We start from the raw sequence: 23,519 nt of genomic DNA, 5'->3' as shown, positions 1-23,519 counted from the left end.
CATAAGGTTATGTTGACCTTTCTATATTGTAACACAATAAAAACTATATCATGTTAAGAATATAACATCCACATACTACCTTATTTAAGACAAAGTAAGTTTATTTAACAACTCTTTGTAGGTTATGGAATATGGAATATGACATTGTGTGCAGTATGCTAATTGCTGGGCATAATTTTACATGTTTGAGCTGCATTGGTCTTGAAGCTCCTGTGCCCAACAAAAGAATTAAACTTCAGACAAGAAACATTTCTATAACGTTCAGTAAATTAATGTGTTGACAAGGTTAATGTAAAGCCTCTCTGGAGTGTTTAAACTGAGAAGTGTTATGTGTATTTGGCCTACACTCAACCCCCACTCAATTATTTCACAATGTACCCTTTCTGAGTTTTGTGGAGTGTGCATCTTGCTCTCACAGTAAAGGAAGGCTTTGAATATGTGATATCCCTTCCTCAGATGATTTTTCTCTGTGTTGTGTTTGAAGTGCTTCTGTCTGTTTGTCTGTGTCTAAATGCCAAGGGCTGAGAACCAGGAATGAAAGGGCTTCTGATAGCCAAGCTGCTTCTTTCAAAAGTAATAGAAAAACAGCTGTTGGATGCAGTTGCATACTGCAATTCACTTTTATAACATTGTACTGAAATCGAGGGGTGGGGGTTTGGGAGGGGGGGGGGGGTGCTTGTTCCCCTATCTTCATAAAATACTTACATAGTGTTTTATGAAGAAACACTATGTATATGTCATAGAGCCCAGAGTATCAATGAAAGAGGCTCTATATAGAGACAAAATTGCTTTTTTATTTTGCTTTATAGAGGCAAAATAAAATGGGCCCAAGGTCACCATGCTCAATGCCAAGCAAGCGCTTTGGGAAGAGTTGGAGTTGTTTTGTGATCCAGAGCTAATCATACAACATAGTAGAGGCAATTATAGAAGCAAACGGGAGGAAAATCCCTATTAATACCCTTCATTTCTAAAACAGTAAATGAGTAGCTGTCTACAAGCTTTTTAACCTTATAGTGTTGTGCGTATGTGTGTGTGTTCCAGTTGGATCTCGGTGCTGACTAACAGTAAACAGGAGGCTCTGAATGTGGCTCTGGATGAGAGGAAGACGGGGGGTGAGAGCAGTGTGGAGGATTTAACACGCTCCATCACTGAGGACATTCTCCGCATGCCCGGAAATAATGTCTGCTGTGACTGTGGAGCTCCAGGTAAGAGAAACAGTTGAATAGTGGCTCATTTGAATCACTGAATTGTTTAACTGAATCATATGCAATTTGCGAAAAGAGCACCCCCCCCACACACACACACTTTTTTATGACGTAATCAACCAACCTCAGTGAAGCCATACAAACTCAAGGGGCAAACGCTTATGAATTCAAACACAAATGCAGTAATATATTTGACTGTGGATTTCTTGTGCCTCATCTCATCAAACAAACTGGTTCAACACATTATTAACAAGCGCCTGGATTCAGTTCTTTATAAATAAGCCCCTTGTTGACTTTGTAATGTGTGTGGATCAGTGAAAACTGTGCAGAGCATGCAATTGTTTGAATTAGGAGTAGAATATGAGCCTGTTATTTATTTAATCCAAACATCTTTCACTGGCGAACATTGAGTTTTTTTAGAAGTTATTTTTGCACATCTTGCTGTAACTAGCATTTTGCACATCAGGGGCATCCCTCATGTCCGCCCCCTCAAAGGATAGCTGTCAGTTATAACTAAGCAAAATGTTAGACACTGTGATTTAAAACAGAACCCCAATGGGGCATAAAACATCTCATTATAAGCTGGCATTTCTTGATGAATGTGTTTTGCAATTATGGAATGGTTTATCCCATTCTCATGTGATACATTAATGCTATTGTTCTGTCCAAAAAAGTTTTCTCTGTCAAAGCAAGGATTATTTTTGGCTGTGACAATGTGGTTGTGACCATAGCAAAGGTTTAAAAAAATAAAAAATATGATGTCTTGGAGCTCTGGTTAAGCCAGTGTAAAAAGATTTAATTCCAAGTACTTTTGCAGCACTTCTATTGGTTCGTTCATCATGAAATTTGCACACAATGTGAAAGACAGCTGCTGTATTCAAATCATGTGGTAAAATAAAATTGACAAAAAATTGAGGTAAATATTTTTCTTTGGATACTGACAATATGCAAAACACAAAGAATATGTGAATATTTCATATGTATGGTATTCACATTCTACATTATCTTACTAGATAAGCCTATTGTTGGTAATTGAAATGTTCTGTGGCTGTGCTGCTACGGAAGAATACTGGCTGTTTTGTATTGCTTAACCTCCAATGACACATATCAGCAGGAAACTGTAAATAGTCATGAGCTAACTGACTGCAGATTGGCCTCTTCATCACAGTTTTCACGCTGCCTGTCTTTATACAATGTGATAAATTGAAATTTTAATTAAGGCTGACGAGACAGCAGGCAGCCAGGAATGCTGGTGCCAGGGCTTAGGAATTCATGTTAACTTTCTTTAATTACATTAAATTACATTCTACAAGATCTTGAGACAGGAAAACTATTTTGGGGACAAAGAATATTTCCAGGGCAGGGGTCTTCAAACTACGGCCCACTGTTTTAACTTCATGACATGGTGTATATATATATTTTTTTATTTCTCTACATGTTTTCTTCTCTGGCTGCAGTCGTCCATCCCCCTCCACCACAACTCCCCCCCCCCCCCCCCCCCCTTCCCAGAAAGCTGACTGACCCTACAATGAAAAAGTTTGGGGACCTCTGTTCTAGGGTGTCGTAGTATGTGTAGTATGCGCTTCTTCAAAGGAATAACTTCCAATGTACTCCGTGTGAGATAAAACAAAAGGAATGTGGAGGATCTCTCTCACTGAAGTAATTCCAAAATTAAGTTCTTCCCTATTTACTATTCAATACGGTAAGAAAATGATGTAGCTTCTCACACAAAGGATCCCCACCCACCTTCAACCAAGCTCTGAACAAGCCCAAGCCTGAAGCTGTCTTGAAGGCACAGTACTCCCAAATAACAAATAATCTACAACCCCTTATTTATTTTGGACAAACATTGAACACCAAATATTCTATTATCAGCCCTCACAAGGAAATTGGCTCAAACGCACAGTGTTTAACAAAATGGCATAATTTTTTTGTGTCTTTCTGTCATCCAAAGTGATGATCCAATCTGCTTTACATTCTTTGGAGCATTAGAGAGTTGCCTTACCAACCAACAATATGCAGCATTCACTTGTTTGATGCGATGGCAGCCAATCCATGTCTGTATGCTCACCAGTCATCAGCTATTTGGCAGAGAGGAGACTACTATATTTCAATATAATTTAAATACTTCTGGGGCTCATGAGTAGCACATTTAGAAGCTTGGGTCCTGTTATTGGAGGACTGTAAGCTTGATCCCAAAAGATATTGCGGACAGTCATGGTCTAATAAAACACAGCTTCAGTCTCTATGAATGTGTAGAATGGACATGTCCATTATCACAGGTGTGTAATAGAGCAATAATAGGCATTTAGTGCTCTCCACACATGTTGAGTGGATTATAAAAATACCTAGGAGATACAAGCTGTTCATAAAATCTTGCAACCATGACAGTACACACTCACTATTTTTGTTGTTTCCAGATCCTACATGGATCTCCACTAATCTGGGCATACTGACATGTATCGAGTGTTCAGGGATCCATCGGGAAATGGGTGTCCATCACTCACGCATACAGTCCCTCTCTCTGGACAAGCTGGGCACTTCTGAACTGCTGGTAAACTGACCATAGAAAAATATAAAAAATTGAATGTAAAAATACAACACAAATTTAACTGGTGTAATTACTTTACCTTTATATGAATAATGTCATGTCTGGTTTCCTTTTTTGGTTAATATAGATGGCTTCAGATGGTTTAACTTTTATTGTAACTATTAAACTATTCTTTTAGAGAGATTTATAATTTCTATTCATGTCTTTTTTCTCATTTTTTTCTCTCTAGTTGGCAAGGAATGTAGGGAACTCGGGGTTTAATGAAATAGTTGAGGCCATCCTCCCTTGTCCATCTCTGAAGCCATCTGCAGAAAGTGACATGTGAGTGATGGACAGACTGGAATTGCTCCTCCAACAGCACAAAAGAAATCTCTTTCAGCTGTTTGAATCTCACAGGATCCATCTCTCAAATATAATACACCAAAGCCATTACAGGCCAGCATTCTCACTGCCCCAGTAAAAAGAGTCAAAATAGAATTAGAATGTGTCAAATCAGATAAGAGTCAGACTAGAATCAGAATTAAAATCAAATGAGATTAAAGACTAAATCATTCTATATTCTCAACTGCTGGCCTAAACTGGGTTTTGATTTTAATAAGGTTCAACACCTGAGTTTTTCAGTAGTGTAGTATACTTTGTATAGTTTAGAAGACAATTCAGTTTTTCAGTGTATGGCCCCTTTAAATAAGTTTGTAGTGCATTAGTGATCAGTATTTTGTATTATTTATTTATTTATTTATTTATTTCACATTTTGCTGTATTACTGAGGTGTTCATTTGATTAAATCAGTTTTAGGAACATTTAGAGTCCAGCCCATCCAAAGTTTCTTCTAATATAGAATGTATTAATAGGGAATATGTAGTCTTTATACAGCAGTAACAGTTTCTACACTTCAAGGAGTTCTTTATATTAGATGCTGGATCATTGTTGATTTGATTGCATGCAGCAATGACAAAATTACTTAGCTGTTACGTCTGGATCACTGTCACTTCATCTAATCAAAGAGAACTGTCCCACTTTCCCCCGCCCGAAGCTAGGAGATTTCATATTCATCAACCCTTTGGGCACTGAACATGGTGGATTTGGAGTGAGGTTTGTAATTCAGAACTTATTAGTCAGCACCAGTATCTGACTTTGGTAATCTTTGTCATCAAATTCACAAGTGTTCCAAAATCTAGTGTAAATAATTTCCCAGAACAGTAGAAGCTTTCACTGCCGCAAATGGGGAAAACTGGTTAAGTACATATTTTTGGCTGTAGTATTAATATAATGTTTTTAATTGCTGTGTTTTTCATCACTATAGAAGCCCTGAAGGGCACAATGAGAAATAAATAAGTATTTAAAAATGTAATATTTTTAGCACCACAAACATAGTTATACAGCCAGAGGTGGGACAATTTGCTTTGCTTTTCTTAATTGTAAATATATAAATTATGAATAATTATGAAAAGCTGAACAATTTGTCTCTCAGGTGGCTTTATGATGGACAATTTGCCTGAGTGCCATGAAAAATCTAAGTTGGGCTGCTCCCTTGTGGTTAAAACTGGAACTTCATGCTAATTTTTAGCACCTAGTTCCTCAGAATTTTTTTCTCCTTTTTTAATAAATTCGTGAGGGGTAACCGACAAAAAGTCTACCTGTTGGTCAAAACTGGTATAACATGCTAAGTTTTAGACATTCCAATTTGTTTTATCCTACTGGATCACCCCAATAGTAGGAAAAAGGATGTTTGGCTAATTTTGTATAAGTGATACTAGAAATATATTTTTGGAAGTGTTTTAGTGTGTATAACATAAAATTTGGAACTTAGTCTCAGGAACATACTTTAAACATTTATTTTCATTGTGCCCTTCGGGGCTTTCATACATATCTAAATAACTGTAACTGCACCAAAATCAAACCAAACTATCATGAAATCCAAAGGTTGCATAATGTAGTGGACTGGTATAAAGGAGTTGTAAACTGAATCAGAATTGTACACTCCTGTGTGCATGTTTTTGTTTGTATGCAGGGTGGTACGTAAAGATTTCATTTTGGCAAAATATCTGGAGTGTCAGTTTGCTAAGCGTAGTGGTGGTTCTACAGACACACTGCGGCGGCGTCTACAGGAAGCTGTGTACAGCCGAGATATCTTTAGTTTGCTACAGCTTTACGCTGAGAAACTGGACCTCAGCCTCCCACTGCCCAGTCCACTGCAGGTATACACACAAACACATTTTTCTATCACTCTAATATAGTGGGTAATATGTTCAAAATATCATATCTCAGATATTTTTACAATACACTTAAACATATCTTGTCACTTAGTAGTGTTCTTTAAATTAACAAAAATTCAAAAAATGCCTTGCACCCAGTGATTCCGGGTAGGCTCAGGACCCACTGCAATCCTGAACTGGATAAGCACTTACAGACAATAAGTGAAGGAATGAATGAATGAATGAACAGTGCTCTGTATTTTCGTAGTATTTTATGACAAAAAAAATGGAAAGGGAATTTAAACAAATTTAAGCACATTTACAGGATAACTTGTTAATTTAGAGATTCAATAATTCCAATTTCAACAGGGATGGAATACATGCCGTCTCCTAATAAGAAGGCTATTTCCATAACCTGTTATGATTGAACCTGTCTAGGGTGTGTTTCTGCCCTTTTCTGGACCTACCTCAACCCTGAACATGATTTATAAAGTATTTAAAGAAAAGGATTAATGTTTTTGTTTTCCTGCATTTACACAGTGAACTAATATATTTCCATATATTATATAAAGGTTTGTCTTTATGTAATGCTGTATTTATTTAGTGGGAAACATGGTTTAAGAGTAAGTGCCACACTGTTTGTTTTTACCTGTGAATAATAGTTGTTTGTCTTTTCTGCTTAAAGGAAAAGAGAGAGACAGCTCTGCACCTTGCTGTTTTACTGTCTGACCGGACTTCATTGCATATGGTGGACTTCCTGGTACACAACTGGTGAGATGATTAATCTGTCAGCTTAAATAATTAGTGCATTTAGTAGTAGTAGTAATTTTAGTAGTAGTTGTATTACTTTTTATTTAAATATGTTGCATAAATTGTGGCCAGATGTACCTTCAAGCTCATTTTTCCCCATCACCCAATGCCACAGTGTTCAGAAGGTGAAAGCTTGCATGCTTCCCCTGACACATTTTTAGTGTTGCAGTGCCTGTATTTTTTAAACATTTTTTTCAAAAATAATGTCACTGAACACCGAACTGAACACTTATTTTTGAGAAGATCACTATTTGGCCATTTATTAGTTAACAGATACCTGAATTAGTTATAACACTAAGTATTTGTGGAAACATAGAGTTGTCATACCTACCCATAGAAAGAGGGTCCAGTAATGCTCTCCCAGAATAAACTCATCTTTGAAGGTTGACGGACTGAATTCACAATTTCCTGTTTATAATGCTAGTGATTAGACAGCTATCTTGGTTATTTAAACCAAATTCATGTGAAAAATTAATTTCATATTTATCATAATACACACATACATTATCAGTATTGCAAAAGCTAATGTTGTGATTATGATTACAAACAACATATTGCCCTAGCTACAGACCTACTTTGTTGATCTGATATTTTTTAACTTGTCTCATATATTTAATTCATGTTCCTCTGAGCCAAATGCTTTGCCATTTAGTCTCTCCTGAAAGTGCTTATTTACAAAGTCATTTTGATTAAAGTAAAATCAGCCATTTCTAAACATTAGGAGTCTGACAGAGGAAGTGGAAGACCATCTAGAAATGTAGCAGAATCAGTAGATATGAAAGTGGAGGCTTATGCTCCTCTGAAACGGTCAATTATGGGTGAACTTCTGTCTGAACCCGGACAGAACAGCTTCTGACAGAACAGCAAGTGGGGGGAAAAGAAAAAAGAGAGAATGAGAATGACAAATAGAAATGGGAAGCAAAATGAAAAACAGATAACTGGAAATAGAATGGCAGAAGATAACAACAATACAAATGACTGGAAAGAAAAAGGAAAAATGCAGAGAAAACAGGACAAAAGAGAGAAAATATAAAGGAAAAGAGGGAAAAATGAAATAAGAAATGAGAAACAAGGGAAAACCTGAACAAAATCAGAAGAAAAAATAAAACAGTCCTTGCTTTTGAAGGATACTCCTATAATTCCTGTATGAATCAGTCTCCTACATTCCTTCTCAATACTCTTTGCAAATGTCTTTAAGGCTAGAGAGAAATAATGGGTAATTGAGAATAGGTATTTGTTTTGAAACTAATTATGATATTTATGTGTCTGTAAGTGTTAATGACAAGTTAATGAACGATTAATAGTTTAAGGTCAGGGCAAGGAAAATTCAAAATAAACTATACACACAATTTAGGCATATCTTTTTAGATGTGAAGCACTACATGGACCTGACTTGGAACTCACTTACTTACATATGTACTCACATACATACTCATTCACTCTTGGTTAGGAATTGCACCACAAATGGCAGTTTTTCCCATGCTCATTCACATTTGGTTGCTGTTGTGTATCCAAATTCCATCTGTGGCAGTATCACGCAGATTGGAATTCCTGATTTTTGACTTTGACTAGATTTTTATGTCAGTTCATCTTGCTGTTCCTCATAATTTCTTGCTGCTAGGAGGGAAAGATGAATGACAACAGGGAGGAGTTGTCCATGTACATTCGTTCAGAGTATAATGTGTATGAACATAGGTATCCTTTTTAGCTAACATCACTAATATTGCCTAAACAATTAAAATTACACAGAGAATCAGTCATTTTAAAATGGTATGTTTAAAATCGAGCAGCACAGTGGAGCTGCAGGTAGTGTCTCTGTCACACAGCTCCAGGGTCCTGGGGTTGTGAGTTCAAGCCCCACCGTGGGTGGGTGACTGTGAGGAGTTTGGTGTGTTCTCCCTGTGTCTGCGTGGGTTTCCTCCAGGTGCTCCGTTTCCTCCCATGGTCCAAAAACACACGTTGGTAGGTGGATTGGCGACTCAAAATTGTCCATAGGTGTGGGTGTGTGAATGAATGTCTGAGTGTGTGTCTCCCTGTGAAGGACTGGCACACCCTCCAGGGTTTGTTCCCATATTGTTCCCTGTGAGTCCGACTAGGCTTCCGACTCACCACCACCCTGAACTGCATAAGCACTTACAGACAATGAATGTTTAGAATTTTTGATTTAGTAATGACTTTACTATGTTTGTTTCAGTAATAATCTGGATGCACAGACAATGCGAGGCAACACTGCATTGCATTACTCCTGCCTACACAATAAAACAGAGTGCCTTAAGCTCCTGCTGAGGGCCAAGGCCAACACACATATCAGTGAGTAAAAACACCTTCATATCAACTATTAATTCAATAAACTACATTACATTTCACACTTGTCTTTTGGGTGATATAGAAAAATTTGTGTTTATTCTGTAGCCACTTGGTGTAAAACTGCTGCTTGTTGCTTAGTTTCTTGCTGCCTATTATTAATTGTTCATTCCTTAACTGTTAACTGTAAGTTTATTACATATACATTTAGTACATGAATGCAAATATTGTGTTTTATTAGCTATGATTAATGTCTTGAATTCAGGACAATTGAGTATTTCATTTAGAATTCTAAAGAAAAATATAATTTGAATGTTAATATGAGATTTACAGTATTGAAACGGGAGCAATGCCTCAGCAGAGTCCCTTTTTTAAATATTGTTGAGCACTTATTTATTTATTTAGTATTTTACACATATTGCACAGCACTACATCCAGTTAAGCTGTTAGCTCAGACTGATGGTGATGATTCTGACTTCATAGAGAATGAAAATGGAGAGACCGGTCTGGACATTGCCCGAAGACTGAAGCACACTCACTGTGAAGAGCTGGTAAGCCGCACATAACTCATTTTTTTTTGTTATGACGTATGGTAATATGTTTTGCTATAATTCGCTTTTTTTCCCACAATTTAGAAATATTCACATTTAATGGCATATAGTTATTCAGACCCATTCTACCACACAATGCAGCTGATTAGTTCAAATACACACATTGCAAGGCAGGCACTGTAATTAAGATAATTACGATATTCCGACAATCATAATTTCAGAAGAAAACAACCTTTAGGCATAAGACTAATTAAAATGTTTAAATTAATGAATTGCAAATTTTGAGGTGGCATGGTGGCACAGCAGGTAGTGTCGCAGTCAGTCCAGGGGCCTGGAGGTTGTGGGTTCGATTCCCGCTCCGGGTGACTGTCTGTGAGGAGTTGGTGTGTTCTCCCCGTGTCTGCGTGGGTTTCCTCTGGGTGCTCCGGTTTCCTCCCACAGTCCAAAAACACATGTTGGTAGGTGGATTGGCGACTCGAAAGTGTCCGTAGGTGTGAGTGTGTCTGTGAGTGAATGTGTGAGTGTCTGTGTCGCCATGTGAAGGACTGGCGCCCCCTCCAGGGTGTATTCCCGCCTTGCGCCCAATGATTCCAGGTAGGCTCTGGACCCACCGCGACCCTGAACTGGATAAGCGGTTACAGATAATGAATGAATGAATGAATGAATTAATTAATTAATTAATTGCAAATTTTATCAGGTGCATCTAATATTTTTTTGACACTGTAGACCAGTGTATTATCCTCACTTGACCAGCGATGCCTGTCTCCTAAAACAAAGGCTATCATCTTTTAGCTGTTATGAAGTGTTATTAATTATTTTCTGGACTGTTCAGATCCAGCAGTCTCAGAACAATCAGTTCAACATGCACATCCATGTGGAATATGAGTGGAGGCTACGGCAGGATGATTTATATGAGAGTGATGATGACCTGGAAGACAAGGTTAGTAACGTCACACCCATAAACTTATAATATGCTGAAAATTTAGATTTTACATTCCCAAAATTCCCAAAGAAAAACCTGATTGGAAAATGCCCAAAGTTGTATTCTTTTAGTCTTTTTTTGTCTGTTTTCCAATTTTTGTTGGAACAAGTTGCTAGCTTTTTTTCTGTGTACAATTTTCAAATAAACATAGGGTTAAATGATTGTCATTTTTTTAGATATTGTCATATCTTTAATTCTGTATTTATTTACAAAATCTCAGTGTCCCAGCTTTTATGGAAATGCAGTTTGTACATAAATATTTAATAAGTCTTATTCCCACTAGTATGAATTGTCAATTTCCGTGCCAATGTACATGTACTGCCACATAATTTGTTAAAATAAGCCTTACATATGTCTAAATAGGTATGTCAATTGTCATGAAAGGACTTTTATAGCCTAAATATATAAATAAAATGCTTATAATAATAAGATTTCATTCCTGCCATGCATGTACAAAAAGTGAGTATTTACTCTTCATGCTATGCTTAAACAGCTCTGTAATGTAATAAAACAATATCTGGATATTAAATTAAGTATTAAATATTAAATATATGGATGAATATAGTATATCTGTTTGAATATATATATATATATATATATATATATATATATATATATATATATATATATATATATATATATATATATATATATAATGTGTGTGTGTGTGTGTGTCTGATATGGAATTCTTATTTCACTTTACTACATTATGTGCTGATTTGTTTCTGTAATCTGTATGGTTGTATGCACAGTCAGGTCCGGTGAAAAAGGAGCGGTCAAGTCGGCCTTTCAGTTTGTATCACAGCGGCTCTCAGGACAGAGGGTCAGGGGGTTTATTCGGTGTGGGCCGGCGGCTTACTCTGGGACGAGGGGAACACAAACGAGAAGCGTACTGTAGCCCCAGCCCTCAAACACGAAGCCTGGACAGTCCACCACCTCCACCACCATCATCACCTGCTCCTCCACTGCCCCCTAGAGTCCGGGGTAAGACACAACTCCTAACACCATCTGTTTGTCTTAAATTGCCAGGAGGTCTTGTAGAATATCTGCAGCTCTAACAACAGATTAAAAAAAAATTAAAATATTGTATGTTTTAATTTAACCAGATGGTCTTTGTTTTTGTTATTATTTTATTTCTTTTTAAATTATTATTATTTCTTTATTTTGACTGCTTTTCTATTACATGTGATTTTATTATGCTACATGTTATTGCCAAAGAAAATGTGGCTACAAAATAGTCACTTTACACGAGAAGTTTTTTTCTTAACTAAAATAAACATAGATAAAAATGGTGATAAAATCCTCTCCTCTCCTCTCTCCTTTCTCTCCTTTTCATCTCTCCTTTCTCTCCTCTCCTCTCCTCTCTCCTTTCTCTCCTCCCCTCCTCTCTTCTTTCTCGCCTCCCCTCTCTTCTTTCCTCTCCTCTCTCCTTTCTCTCCTCCCCTCTCCTTTCCTCTCTCCTCTCTTCTTTCTCCCCTCTCCTCTCCTCTTTCCTCTCCTCTCTTTTTTCTCTTCTCTCTCCTCTCCTCTCCTCCTCAGCTCCAAATGTTCCTCCTCCTCCACCTCCTGTCAGTCCACCGGATGGCTGGACAGAGGCCAGTTTCAGTAAGAAGAGAACTCCTCCTCCTCCTCTGGTGATCCGCCATAAACGAACGTATTCAGAACCATCTCCACAGATTCCTCTCAGCCCACATGGAGGATCACGTCCAGTATATGCGGGTATACGCACACAAACACATACACACCTACATGACAAGTAGAAATGGTTGAAGTTACTTTGAAAACAGTTCTGTTCTATTAGCATCCATTCAAATGTAAGTATATTTTTGTTCTTTTGTAAACTGTACACTTTTGGAGATAAGGGGTTTTGTCCCCACTGTGACTGACTGTGAGCATCAGTGGTACTGTGTCTGTGTTCTTTGTATTTTAGTGTTTCTAACACAGCTAATGTCTAAATGTGTAGATTACGGAGTCCCAGCAAGTCCACGAGCCTTTGGCTGTCTCGATTCATCCGTTCAAAAGTGTGTGTAAGTCCCTTGAAGTCTTTTCTGACCTCTAGTGGGAGAATGTGGCATGCACTTAATGTTTTGGTAAATCCGTCTTTAAGAATGTTACGGCTAATAATAAGATTTTTTCAGCTCAGGGTCTCCCAAGTACACAATGACTGCCCTCAACTCTCTGTCTGAGCTCCCTGAGCAAGGTAAGATCCCTAATATTACAATCCTTATTGTTTTTATGCTTTTTGTGTTCTTTTCTGTTCTTTGTTTCTTTGATTGTGAGTGTAGCTGAAATATCATATGGCCAGAAATACTGTAGTCACCCCTTATATATAGTGACACTAGTGATCATAATACATGGAATGAGAGGTGTTTTAGCAGCTGACCATGTTAATGTGTTAATGTAATATCACCATGACCAATATCTCTGTGTGTGTGTGTGTGTCCATAAACATTGTTTATGGATGCTTTAGTTCAACTTAATGAAACACTGAATAAAAGAGTCTGTAGTAAGTTTTTCAATTCTGTCAAGTAGGTCAGTTAAGGGTTGAAGTTGCAAAAAGTTTGGCCGTCACAAGTGAAAGTCTAAACACTGAATGTGAGCACAAACATAGGAAGGATGTGACGATGCAGTTCCTCTGTTTCTGCAGGTTTTCGAGCAGATGTGGAAAGTAGTAGTAGTCACTTCCTGTATCAGACGCCACAGACCAGCAGTTCAGGCCGTCACACCCATGTGCTGACACCTACCTCCCCCCAATCATTCAGCCTGGATTCTAATGGCAGTTCAACAGCTTCCTTTCCTAGCGGCCCACATCCACTTCCCAGACGCACTCTGGTGAGAACCTGGGTCAGAGTATTTTACTTCACTTTAAGCCAAGTCAAGTACTCTTTATAGACATTCATAAATTTAACAAAAACATAGACAACCCAATTATGGGACACATTCGATAAAGATGAATGTGTTTCATTCATGCACTACAAAGCACTTTGGTGTTAGAGATGTCAATAAAAACAAAGCTGTGAAAGTGGATTTAATAAAATGTCAAACTTTTGTTTCCTCCCAACATTTATTTAAAAGTGCAAGTGTCACAAGCACTTAGTTTTACCCTTTATTTAACTCAGAATAATAATTGATAAAAATGTGCAGTATTTTGATTGACCATTTTGATTGTAAATTGTTAATGTAACCATTTAGAATTTGATGCCTACAACACACTCAAAAAATGTCACAGAGGCATGTTTACCACCGTATTACATTACTGTTACTTTTAATTACACTTTTAATCATTTGGGAAATGAGGATACTAATTTTTGCACAACAGGTAGTTTCTCTGTCACACAGCTCTAGGGTCCTGGGGTTGTGGGTTCGAGCCCTGCTCCAGGTCTGTGAGGCAGAAGCATTGTTCAATTTGCATTGTGATAACTGTCAGAATACTAACTGTCCTTTCCACTGTCAAAACATATGCACATAATCATCACTGGGGATGTGGTTGTGCTCAAAATTTTATTCTTTATTTCTTAAGTGTAATTCAGAATTAAGAGTCACATTCAATCTCAAACAAGAGCAAGTGCTCACCAGTCATTAAAATAAAGTGACTCTTTAACCCTAGAGCCCTGCTCCAGTCAGTGAGGAGTTTGGTGTGTTCTCCTCGTGTTCATGTGGGTTTCCTGTGGGTGCTCTGATTTCCTCCCACAGTCCAAAAATACACCTTTGTAGCTGGATTGGCGACTCAAAGGTGTCCATGTGAGTGAATATGTGAGTGTGTGTCACCCTGCGAAGGACTGGCGCCCCCTCAAGGGTGTGTTCCTGCATTGTGCCCAATAATTCCATGTAGGCTCCGGACCCACCGTGACCATGAACTAAATGTGGTTACAGACAATGAATGAATGGATGAACATTTTATTCCATTTTTGAAAATTCCAAGTTTGGAGAGACAGGGTTTTCAATTATAAGTCCCTGGTGATTCGAATTCTCTTGTAAATGTGTGCACACAGCCTTGTACTGTGTGGGCTCCTGCCTTGCAAAGTGATTCTGGGTAGGCTTGGGACATATTGTTATTCTGAATTAGATAAGCATCTACAGACGATGAATGAATGTCTGCACACAGTTGCTCAGGGTCTCAGTGAATACAAGAAAACCCCCAAGAAACACCAAAACATCATTGTCCTTATTTTTTAAACATCAAGAAAAGTAGCAGAATAGCGCACACAAAGCTCCAGAACTGGTAATATAGTCTAAATAGTCTGGAGGCATACTTTATTAAGTTATAAATATATCACAAGCAACATCATGTAAATTGAGTTAAAAAAGAAAGCCAATTAGAATAATAAAACTAAAAAGGATAATATGAAACATGAGATGAAACTATATTATGGCAAAATCAAGAGGTCATGCTCATTTTTTGCCGTTTGATACAGGAGATATTTTTGAAGAGATGACAGTTTTTCAAGAGATATTTCTGAAATGTAAGTTAATGGACTGTCATTATTTAGTGAAAAGTCAAAGGTCAACAATAGTTTCCAAAACTGGAGTTTAAAAAAATTAAAAGCTTTAAAAGCTTTAAAAGCTCTAGAGAACATGGCACTCCTAATTAACAGCGCACCATAACTGCCCCCATCAGAAACACAACATTTAAACTTTCGTCTCTGAGAGACAGCAGAAAATCCCTCTTTCTCATATCTGAAAAAATTTAGTACAAGGAAAAAAAAAAGAACAGGACTTGCTGATAAAACAGTGAAGCTGACTTTAAAGTAAAATTGACTGACACCTCAAGAGACAAGACCTAAATGTCTCTGAGTGTGTTTAGGATTACTTGAATTGTGAGAAGAAGAAAATGCAACCTCTAATACTGAACTTTGGAGGTATAGAAAAATGTTTTTGAATGTTGAATTGTTTTGGAACTTTTGAAAGCAAGTCTGCAAAAAAAAAAAAAAAAAAAATCAGTATCAGTATGAACAAACTAAATATTGAAAATGGTTGTTATATGACATTGCTGATGTTATATATTCTGATATTTTTCCAAAGCTGTAACATTTGACACTGTAAATCATTTTACATTTATTGCCAAACACACTAGAAATAAAATAAATGAAGGGCCGTCGTGTTTTCTTGCACATTTCTGTGAATCATAAATACTGGAATGTGGTGCAGAATAATGAGGGAACTCTCAAATTCACATAACATCTGTTCTAATAACTTTCAGCTAACTATGCAAGAATGTAGTATGATCCATCTCCAGGAACGTAAGTGAGCGTGTACAGACGTGCTTCTTTTAGCGTGTGCTTTCTTACAGCGAAAACCAAATACAAAAGTGGCAATGGAAATGAGAGGTGTGTCCTGAGGTTTGTGTGTGTATTTGATTTACAGATGAAGCCAAAGCTGAAGCGGGTTAAGGCGATGTACGACTGTGTGGCAGATCACCATGACGAGCTCACGTTCAGTGAGGGAGAGGTACTAGTAGTTTTGGCAGAAGAAGATGCTGATTGGTGGGTGAGTAACACATTATGGCTTCATTCACTTACATAAATCTAATGATTCACACTTATTTCTGTTAAAATGGCTGATGTCTGGGTTGTGATCAGACTAATCATTCAGTAAACCTCGAAGCCACAGGAAATTCAGTCTTATGAAAAACATATTTGAAACCAAACATTTCTTGAATGTACTGTTTGTGCTGCCTGAACAAGGCCCAGTAATGAAATACTCTTTTGAGCTGACTTCTCTTCAGAGGCAGCACAACGTGCAAGGAGTGACAGCCTTTCTGCAAAGCTTATTTCACTTTGGAAGTCTCATCGTCAAAGCAAAAGCGGTTTCTGTTTACCCTGCGTTTCTTGTGATAATACCATCTACAAAAGTCTTTATTATTTGTATATTGCTTAAGTAAACTTTATGTTGTCTAAATTTAAGCACCATATTTAATGTGAAAAATATTCAACAGCATACACCTGCCTTGCTGCCACATGAGGCTATAGGTCTCTTTACAAGGTCAGGGTTTGAATTCTTAAAATGCTGCTTTTTACAGTTGTTTATTGGTTTCGATTTTACATTCAGACTTCTGTACTGTTTCTGCATAGAAAATTCTGGAGTGCTGCACCAGACATCTATCAAATATAGCAGCATTCTAGCTAGCATTGCTGATATAGTATTTACCTCAGATAATTAACAAGACTTTCTAAGGGTTAAATCGAAGACTGTAATAGACTCCAGTGATGCAGCTGGGCAACTTGGCAACTTTTTGTTTTGCCTGGATAATGATAATCATGCTTTAGAGAAAGTGCCGAGGATATGATGCCCAGGCGTATTTTTATGGCTTGTAAATTATATGATAATAATTTAAGCCTTGGTCAATTTTTTTTCTATTTCCTGCCAACTTCAAGTGACACTCAGCTCTTTATTCTTGTAGAAGCTTGTTTTATGTTTAACAGTGAAGTTCTTGTTGGTGTCTAATAGAGTCATGTTGTTTTTACAGATGTATTATCTCACCCTGTTGTTGAGTTGAGGGAAAAAATGGATGAGTGTTTGTGAGAGATGAGTGGAAGGAGAAAATTGAGTGAGAGAGTTCACGTGTCTTGAGAATTCTGAGAGAAAGCAAAGTAAGAGTTCAGTTAGAGTACAAGATCTACTGAGAAAATGAGAAATAGAGTTAAAGGAGCAATCTGTAATGCTGACAGCAAGTGTTTAAAGTGGGTTCAGCAGTCCACATTCAAAACACTGGAGAGAGTTGTCGCCCCTGTCCTCACTTCCTCCCGTCCTCAGTTGGGTTGCCAGGTTGAAGAAAACTGGACCTACATGAACGTACACAAGACATGTTCAGTAACTCTGGACCTTCATAGTTAAAAATATATCCCATAATCAACCTGTTTAGACTGACAAATGATCATAATTTCACTAAAACTTCGACCCATGCTCGTGAAAGGCAAAATGTGAATAAGCCTCTGCCGTTTACTAGCTTCATATGTGACTTTCCATTTCTACATTAAATGTTTTCCTAGGCAAAGCTGAGGTTAGCTTCCTAATTAGTTTTTCTGCCACCTTAAATATAATTTTAAGATTCAGACATTTGCTTCTTATTCTCAGTGTTTGTATTCAAACCTTTTTTTCCACCTGAAGTGGGAAAGTTCTCAGCTTCGTTTTTGAATTTTATGTTCTGACATAAGTGATTATGGAAGGCTGCAGATGTTATTTGAAACTGCTCCGATTCCTTACTTTCACAGAGTTAAAGTCCACACACACACACACACACACACACACACACACACACACACACACACACACACACACACACACACACACACACACACACACACACACACACACACACACACACACACACACAAACATAAAAGTTAAAAAAAAAAATACTGTGTACACTTTGATATCATAAACCTTTGTAAGTGTTTACACCTTTAATCTATACACTACTAAAAACTGTCACTGTGACGGTACCCTCAAGGATACATATACAGTACCTTTAGTTTGGGAACATAATAGTTCCATTTGCAATAATATTTAAAAATTTTAAATTTGTGTTGATTTCATATACCCCATTTCATCTCCAGGAGTATTTTTTTTTTCCACACAGTTCTATGAAGAATCTTACGAACCTTGACCTCTCCTCCTGGAGAAGAGAATGTAATGAAATTTTAGGGGACACAACTGGACTTTAACACCTCTGTTGTACCTTTAAAGGCACATTTACAAATTTGTACTTTTAGTGACAAATATTTACCTGTATATTCCCTTTTTCTGAGAGTGTACATATGCCTCTCTACTTCTAAAGTTTTTGGAAATGACGTGCTGTAATGTGCTCCTGTGAAAGTTTTACTGGGCTCTAAGTTGTGTTCATCTTTCAAACACAAATCACAAGTATTTCTTTTAATTTTACTCCATCTCTAGTCGTACAGATTCTTAGCAGGATGCTGAGGTTTTTAGGTCTGGAAGAATCTAACGTTATCTCTGTTCACTCGCTCTATTCCATGATTGCCGCTGTGTTTGGCTGTTATTATGTTTTATACCTGGCAACCTGGGGTGTGGAGCCAGGACTGGAGATTGGACAGTGGGTGATCACAGGCCAAAACAGATTTAGAGTTCCTCTCCAGAAATGACACTTTTCAGAGAAGGACATACTGTCTGCAGCACTACTGTCAGCGATGCCAGTGCTTCATCTCAGTATGTTTTTTGTAGAATAACTATATTACAAATTGCTCCTTTAACAGGAAGGGAGACAAAGGTCACAGAGTGAGACATGAGAAAAAAAAATTGAGAGACGAAGAAAAAAGGAAGTGTGTGTGCATGTGTCTGTGTCTGTGTGTTTGACAGTTGAGGAGGAAAGCAAAAATGTGAGCTAGAGGAAAGAATGAGTGGGAGAACAGAGAGGAGGGCACATTATAATGTGAAATGTTGAGCCAAGGATATTATGAAATCAAGGTATTCCTTCTGTTTTGAGTAGAGGCTTTTCTAGGATTATTTTCCTCAGGCCATGTTTTTATTACCTGCTTCCTCTTTAAAATTGAACTGTATGGTGTTCCTGTGAGGGCTTTTTATCAACACCAATGTCATTTCCTTCAGCACGGCTACATCGAAGGACAGCCGGACAAGACAGGCCTGTTTCCTGCCTCTTTCGTCTCAGTACTGTCCCAGTGAAGATGGATGAAGTAGTATCCAAGTGGAAGTAGAAGGAGACAGAGGGAGACATTGGAAGTAGTAGGAGTGCTTAATCAGCACTATCGGTGTTAAAAATGAACAGTGAGCGTGTTAAAGAGAATTAAATTAAAGGCCAAGTTTACGGTTTTAATTATAAAACACTTCTTATAAAATTCAGATGATGTTTCCTCACCATTTGCTGCTCTCCAGTCTGTTTACATGCTGGAAACTGTTGTAATGTGTTTAGGGTGTTAGAAAGGGTGTGTTCAGACAAACTGTGCGTGCACAACAAAAGTGATAACATCGCTTGGCGTCGCCCATGCAGCGGGAAATATGTCGCTGGTGGGTGTGTCCAGAAATACGCAGACGGGCAGCACTGGATTGAATTGCATCACCAGCAATCCACGTTTTTACAGCAACAGAAATCAGTGTAAGAGCAGGCTTTATTTATTCAAAGAAGGATCACAACCCTGACATGACTTTTTTTGTCACAAACCTCATTTTATAATAAAAAAAAAACCTTTAAAATTGCAAACCTACAGCTGTGTTTATATTGTTTTTGTAACAATCAGTGAACATTATTTTTAGCTAACTCAAATCTCAGCTGTAATTTGGGCATAATGTAATTCACCACAAAACTAGCTCTACTTAAATATTCAAAGCAAATATTAATTACACTTTCAGTTGTAATAAACAACAAAACATCCTGTCGCTCATTGTCGCCCAGTGTTGCTGACTCTCACTGAAATTGAATGACTTCCGGCTTTTGGTGTTCACACACAGTAATGGTTGGGTTCCCTTGGTCCAGACCAAAAAAGAGAAACATTGTTACATTTCAGTCCTGGTTTACAATCGAACCAAAGCAAGTAAAAATAAAAAGTGACAAGGCACACAGATTTTTATTTTGGAGAGTCATCAGAGTCGTCAGCTGGGCTTAATGCACATATCATCAGGGTTGTGTGTTTACCTGGAGGTAGTTTACCAGACTGGAAACTCAGTGAGAGCTGGTAAAATGGATAAAGGAGTCAAAGCAGCGCCAGAAATTCCTCCACTGCAGGAACCAGAGAAGGTCTCTTTCACAGAGAGAAGACATTAGGAGTCTGTCCTCTTTTCATTGTTTGTTTTTAATACACGTTCCCTTGCGGCACAATAATTGTTATATATTGGGACTTCATTTCGTGTGTTTGGTTCATTTCAAAGCTTTTGATTCATATTGCGTCCACACTTGAAACGAGCCGCACCAGAACAAACTGACAAATCTGAACACACCCCAAATGGCTAAAAAACAAAGGGTCTAGGTCTTGTATGCTCTCCCTCTCTGCTCATGGCATAAAAACACCATCTAGAGTTGTTTAGGCAACGGAGAGAACTCCAAACTCTGATAAAGCACGAACAGAGGATGAGGATATTGAGGATATTTTTGCTCTTTTAGATTAATTAAGGTGTATCAGACTCTAAATTCAGGAGAGCGCTAACTGCATGAAAGTAAACATGGAACAAAAGCTACAAAACTAAACAACTCAAGATACAAATGAGTTTCTGTGGTAACTCAAACAGTGAATATATATTTACAGACAAGTTACACTTCAGCCACGTACAAACAAGTCATTTTTCTCCTCAATCACACCGTTCCAGCTTAAAAGACGCTTCTCAATGTAAACAAACCAGAGAACAACAGTTCGATGTTGCCTTTAAAATATAACACTAATACTGTTCATTTAACACTGGTGAATTTGGAATTATGGTCACATTATGATTCATGAATCAGCATCACAGGACAATGTACTGGCATCTTTACAGTGCAATACAACAGTGTCTGTGACAGAAGTTGTTTAGGTCCCTCGGATTCTGGAGGAAAATTATTTATCCAAAAACATTCTTTAGAGCTGTGTCATAAAACAGGGGTCTCAAATCTTGTCCAAAAAGGACCAGCTTGGCTGATGGGTATTAGCCAAGGTGGTTTAATTTTTTATGATGATAATAATAATAATATATTTTATTTATAAAGCGCTTTTCAATAACCCAAAGCACTTACAATATTATGATGCAGAACAAAAACATCAAAAGACAAACAGACATAGAGCAATACAAAAGGTACAACACACACACACACACACCAAAAAAAATAAAATAAAATAAAAAATAAATCAAACAAGAGTGTGAACAAGAGGCCAGTAAGCAGCATTGAGCTACAGGGCTACAATGGGTCCCAATATCAACTGTCTTTGTAAATAGTTTTAGCAGCTGGTAGATGGAACAGAAAATATCTTAGTTAGCACTCCCCCAATCACATGATTCTACCAAGCTGGGAGTGTGAAGGCTAATACAGGCTTCCTCTGAGATGTGTGAAGTCAGCCACCGCTTCATTACAAGCTGCTGCTAACAGTGTCACGCCTCAACACATTAGAGCTATATCCACACATATTTCAGAGTTGTCCTTTTACACATGTGAGGTACAGGCAAAAATTTTTAGCATCAAACATGTTCTCCCAGCTAATGTTCTGCATGCTTTAGGCACAATTCTTCAGAACATTAAAGGCAATATTCATTTTAATAAAAAAAAAAACACCTTTTGTAGAAATCTGAAGATGTTTTCTCACAATTTGCTGCTTTGCAGTTTCTTTGCATTCTCAAAACGGTTCTATTGTGTTTTTACGAAACCCCGATGTCAACAAAACAACAAAAAACAGGGTCTCTTCCCGGAATGCTAGGGTATCTCTCTCTGCTCACAGCAAAGAAACAGTATCTGGAGTTGTTTAGACAATGAAGAGAGTTCCAAACTTTGAAAAGCATGAGGAGATGAGGATATTACTCTTTCTGCTCCATAGGTATGTAATATTGATTATTTGCTGTAGATGGAACAGACTCTAAATTAGGAAGACTGTTAACCGTATGAAAGTAAACACAGACTGAATTACAAACAAGTTCATACAGATACAAACATTATTTTTTCCTCAGACATACCACTCCACTTTAAATGATGTGCAGATTCTGAACGTTAACAAAGCATTTCCCCAGAATCATAGACGCACACAATCATAGACCACACACATTACCTGGACTTTGTACTATGGGGCTGCCAGGAAAAAGTCCAGGTAATATCCGGAACAAATAATAGGGACTTCTCTGTTCACACATGTAGATCCTCCAAGTCTAGAAAATTTCTGGTTTACCATGCATGTGTGAAAGGGGCTTTGAAAAACAATTAATATATATATTATCTCTGTATCTCTGATTTATTGGTAAAGGGGTTTGAGGCCAATCTTTAGATTGTAATGCAACTCAGGGGCCCCATATTTAATTATTAGATATCTATTTTTCCTAACATAATTTTGACAAATGAGTGGTAATTTTCTTTTTACAGTTTCATATTATAGAAGCTCATTTTTTCCTATAAGTTTATCCTCTGAAGACACTTCCTTAACAGCTGACAGGTCTCTTCAATGAAACGGTGTAAACAAGCTGCTTGGTGGCATCACAGGAAAGGTCTTTTAGTGAAGTAACTTGAGGAATGCAGCTCATTTCAGCTTAGGGAGGCAGCTCAGTTGTGTTCCTGATCCACCACACCAGCCTTTTGCAGGTAAGACTGGCACCCCTGACAAAAAGGACTTTTCAGTTGATAATTTTTCTTCTGTGCCTAACTGAAGAACCTATTTAGGAATTATTAAAGGACTTCTACATAATGTAAGGTTCTCTACAAATTAAAGTCAGTGACTCATAGAGCCATATATACAAGTCGAACTAGGAATCTTTGTATTTTACATTAGGGTGTACATTAGGGCTGTAATAGGGACAAAATGCTAAGTGCTACATCTATCATTTGTAAATCTTGTAAAGTTAATGATTGACCTGCAAAATTTAAACCAAATTAATTTACCTTTCTTAGGTTATGAACATGTTTCGCAAACACTCCCACAGGAGAACTCATCTGGGACCTTTTGTAATATCAGCCTCTTTAATGTAATTGGCCAGTATCATGGTAGTGACTGACAAGAGATAATCCATAGGTGTAATTTACACTCAATAGTGTGAGGATATAAGATGGCATCACTGTCATTTGAGTTGCCTTAATAGCATAATTAAGGAAACCGAACTTCAATGTTAATGACCTATAAGTCTAATTTTGTGTGTATCAAGCTGTGACTACAGTAAATGTGTGGACTTGTGTCTTTAAGTTTGTTGCAGGATGAAAATTAGGGCCATCAAAAGAAGAGTACGCAAAATCAGTTATAAAAGCAAATTATTCCTTTTTTGCTGTCTTGTTTTCTGTTTAAATGAGAC

At 37.5% G+C, this 23,519-nt stretch overlaps 1 protein-coding gene across 6 annotated transcripts in view; it reads left to right on the top strand.

The window, feature by feature from the left end:
• unm_sa1614 (un-named sa1614) overlaps positions 1–23,246 on the top strand; it is a 70,028-nt gene extending 46,782 nt beyond the window's left edge. For 2 of the 6 annotated variants that reach the window (XM_066671328.1, XM_066671325.1), the window contains exons 14-28: positions 1,042–1,205; positions 3,626–3,759; positions 3,986–4,077; positions 5,768–5,954; positions 6,637–6,722; positions 8,956–9,071; positions 9,549–9,616; positions 10,449–10,556; positions 11,351–11,582; positions 12,138–12,317; positions 12,562–12,625; positions 12,737–12,798; positions 13,246–13,430; positions 15,963–16,085; positions 19,164–23,131. In XM_066671328.1, the coding sequence (XP_066527425.1) occupies positions 1,042–1,205; positions 3,626–3,759; positions 3,986–4,077; positions 5,768–5,954; positions 6,637–6,722; positions 8,956–9,071; positions 9,549–9,616; positions 10,449–10,556; positions 11,351–11,582; positions 12,138–12,317; positions 12,562–12,625; positions 12,737–12,798; positions 13,246–13,430; positions 15,963–16,085; positions 19,164–19,238 (1,876 nt within the window). In that variant the 3' untranslated portion in view covers positions 19,239–23,131. Of the gene's footprint in view, positions 1–1,041; positions 1,206–3,625; positions 3,760–3,985; positions 4,078–5,767; positions 5,955–6,636; positions 6,723–8,955; positions 9,072–9,548; positions 9,617–10,448; positions 10,557–11,350; positions 11,583–12,137; positions 12,318–12,561; positions 12,626–12,736; positions 12,799–13,245; positions 13,431–15,962; positions 16,086–19,163 lie in introns of those variants that run through there. The other 4 variants (XR_010802634.1, XM_066671326.1, XM_066671327.1 and 1 more) reach the window with 4 other exon arrangements.
• The last annotated feature ends 273 nt before the right edge of the window (positions 23,247–23,519 follow it).

The sequence above is a fragment of the Hoplias malabaricus genome, chromosome 5 (genome assembly GCF_029633855.1).
Source record: "Hoplias malabaricus isolate fHopMal1 chromosome 5, fHopMal1.hap1, whole genome shotgun sequence".
Taxonomy (NCBI): Eukaryota; Metazoa; Chordata; class Actinopteri; order Characiformes; family Erythrinidae; genus Hoplias; species Hoplias malabaricus.
Note: the sequence above shows the minus strand (reverse complement) of the source record. Positions and strands in the feature narration are given on the sequence as shown.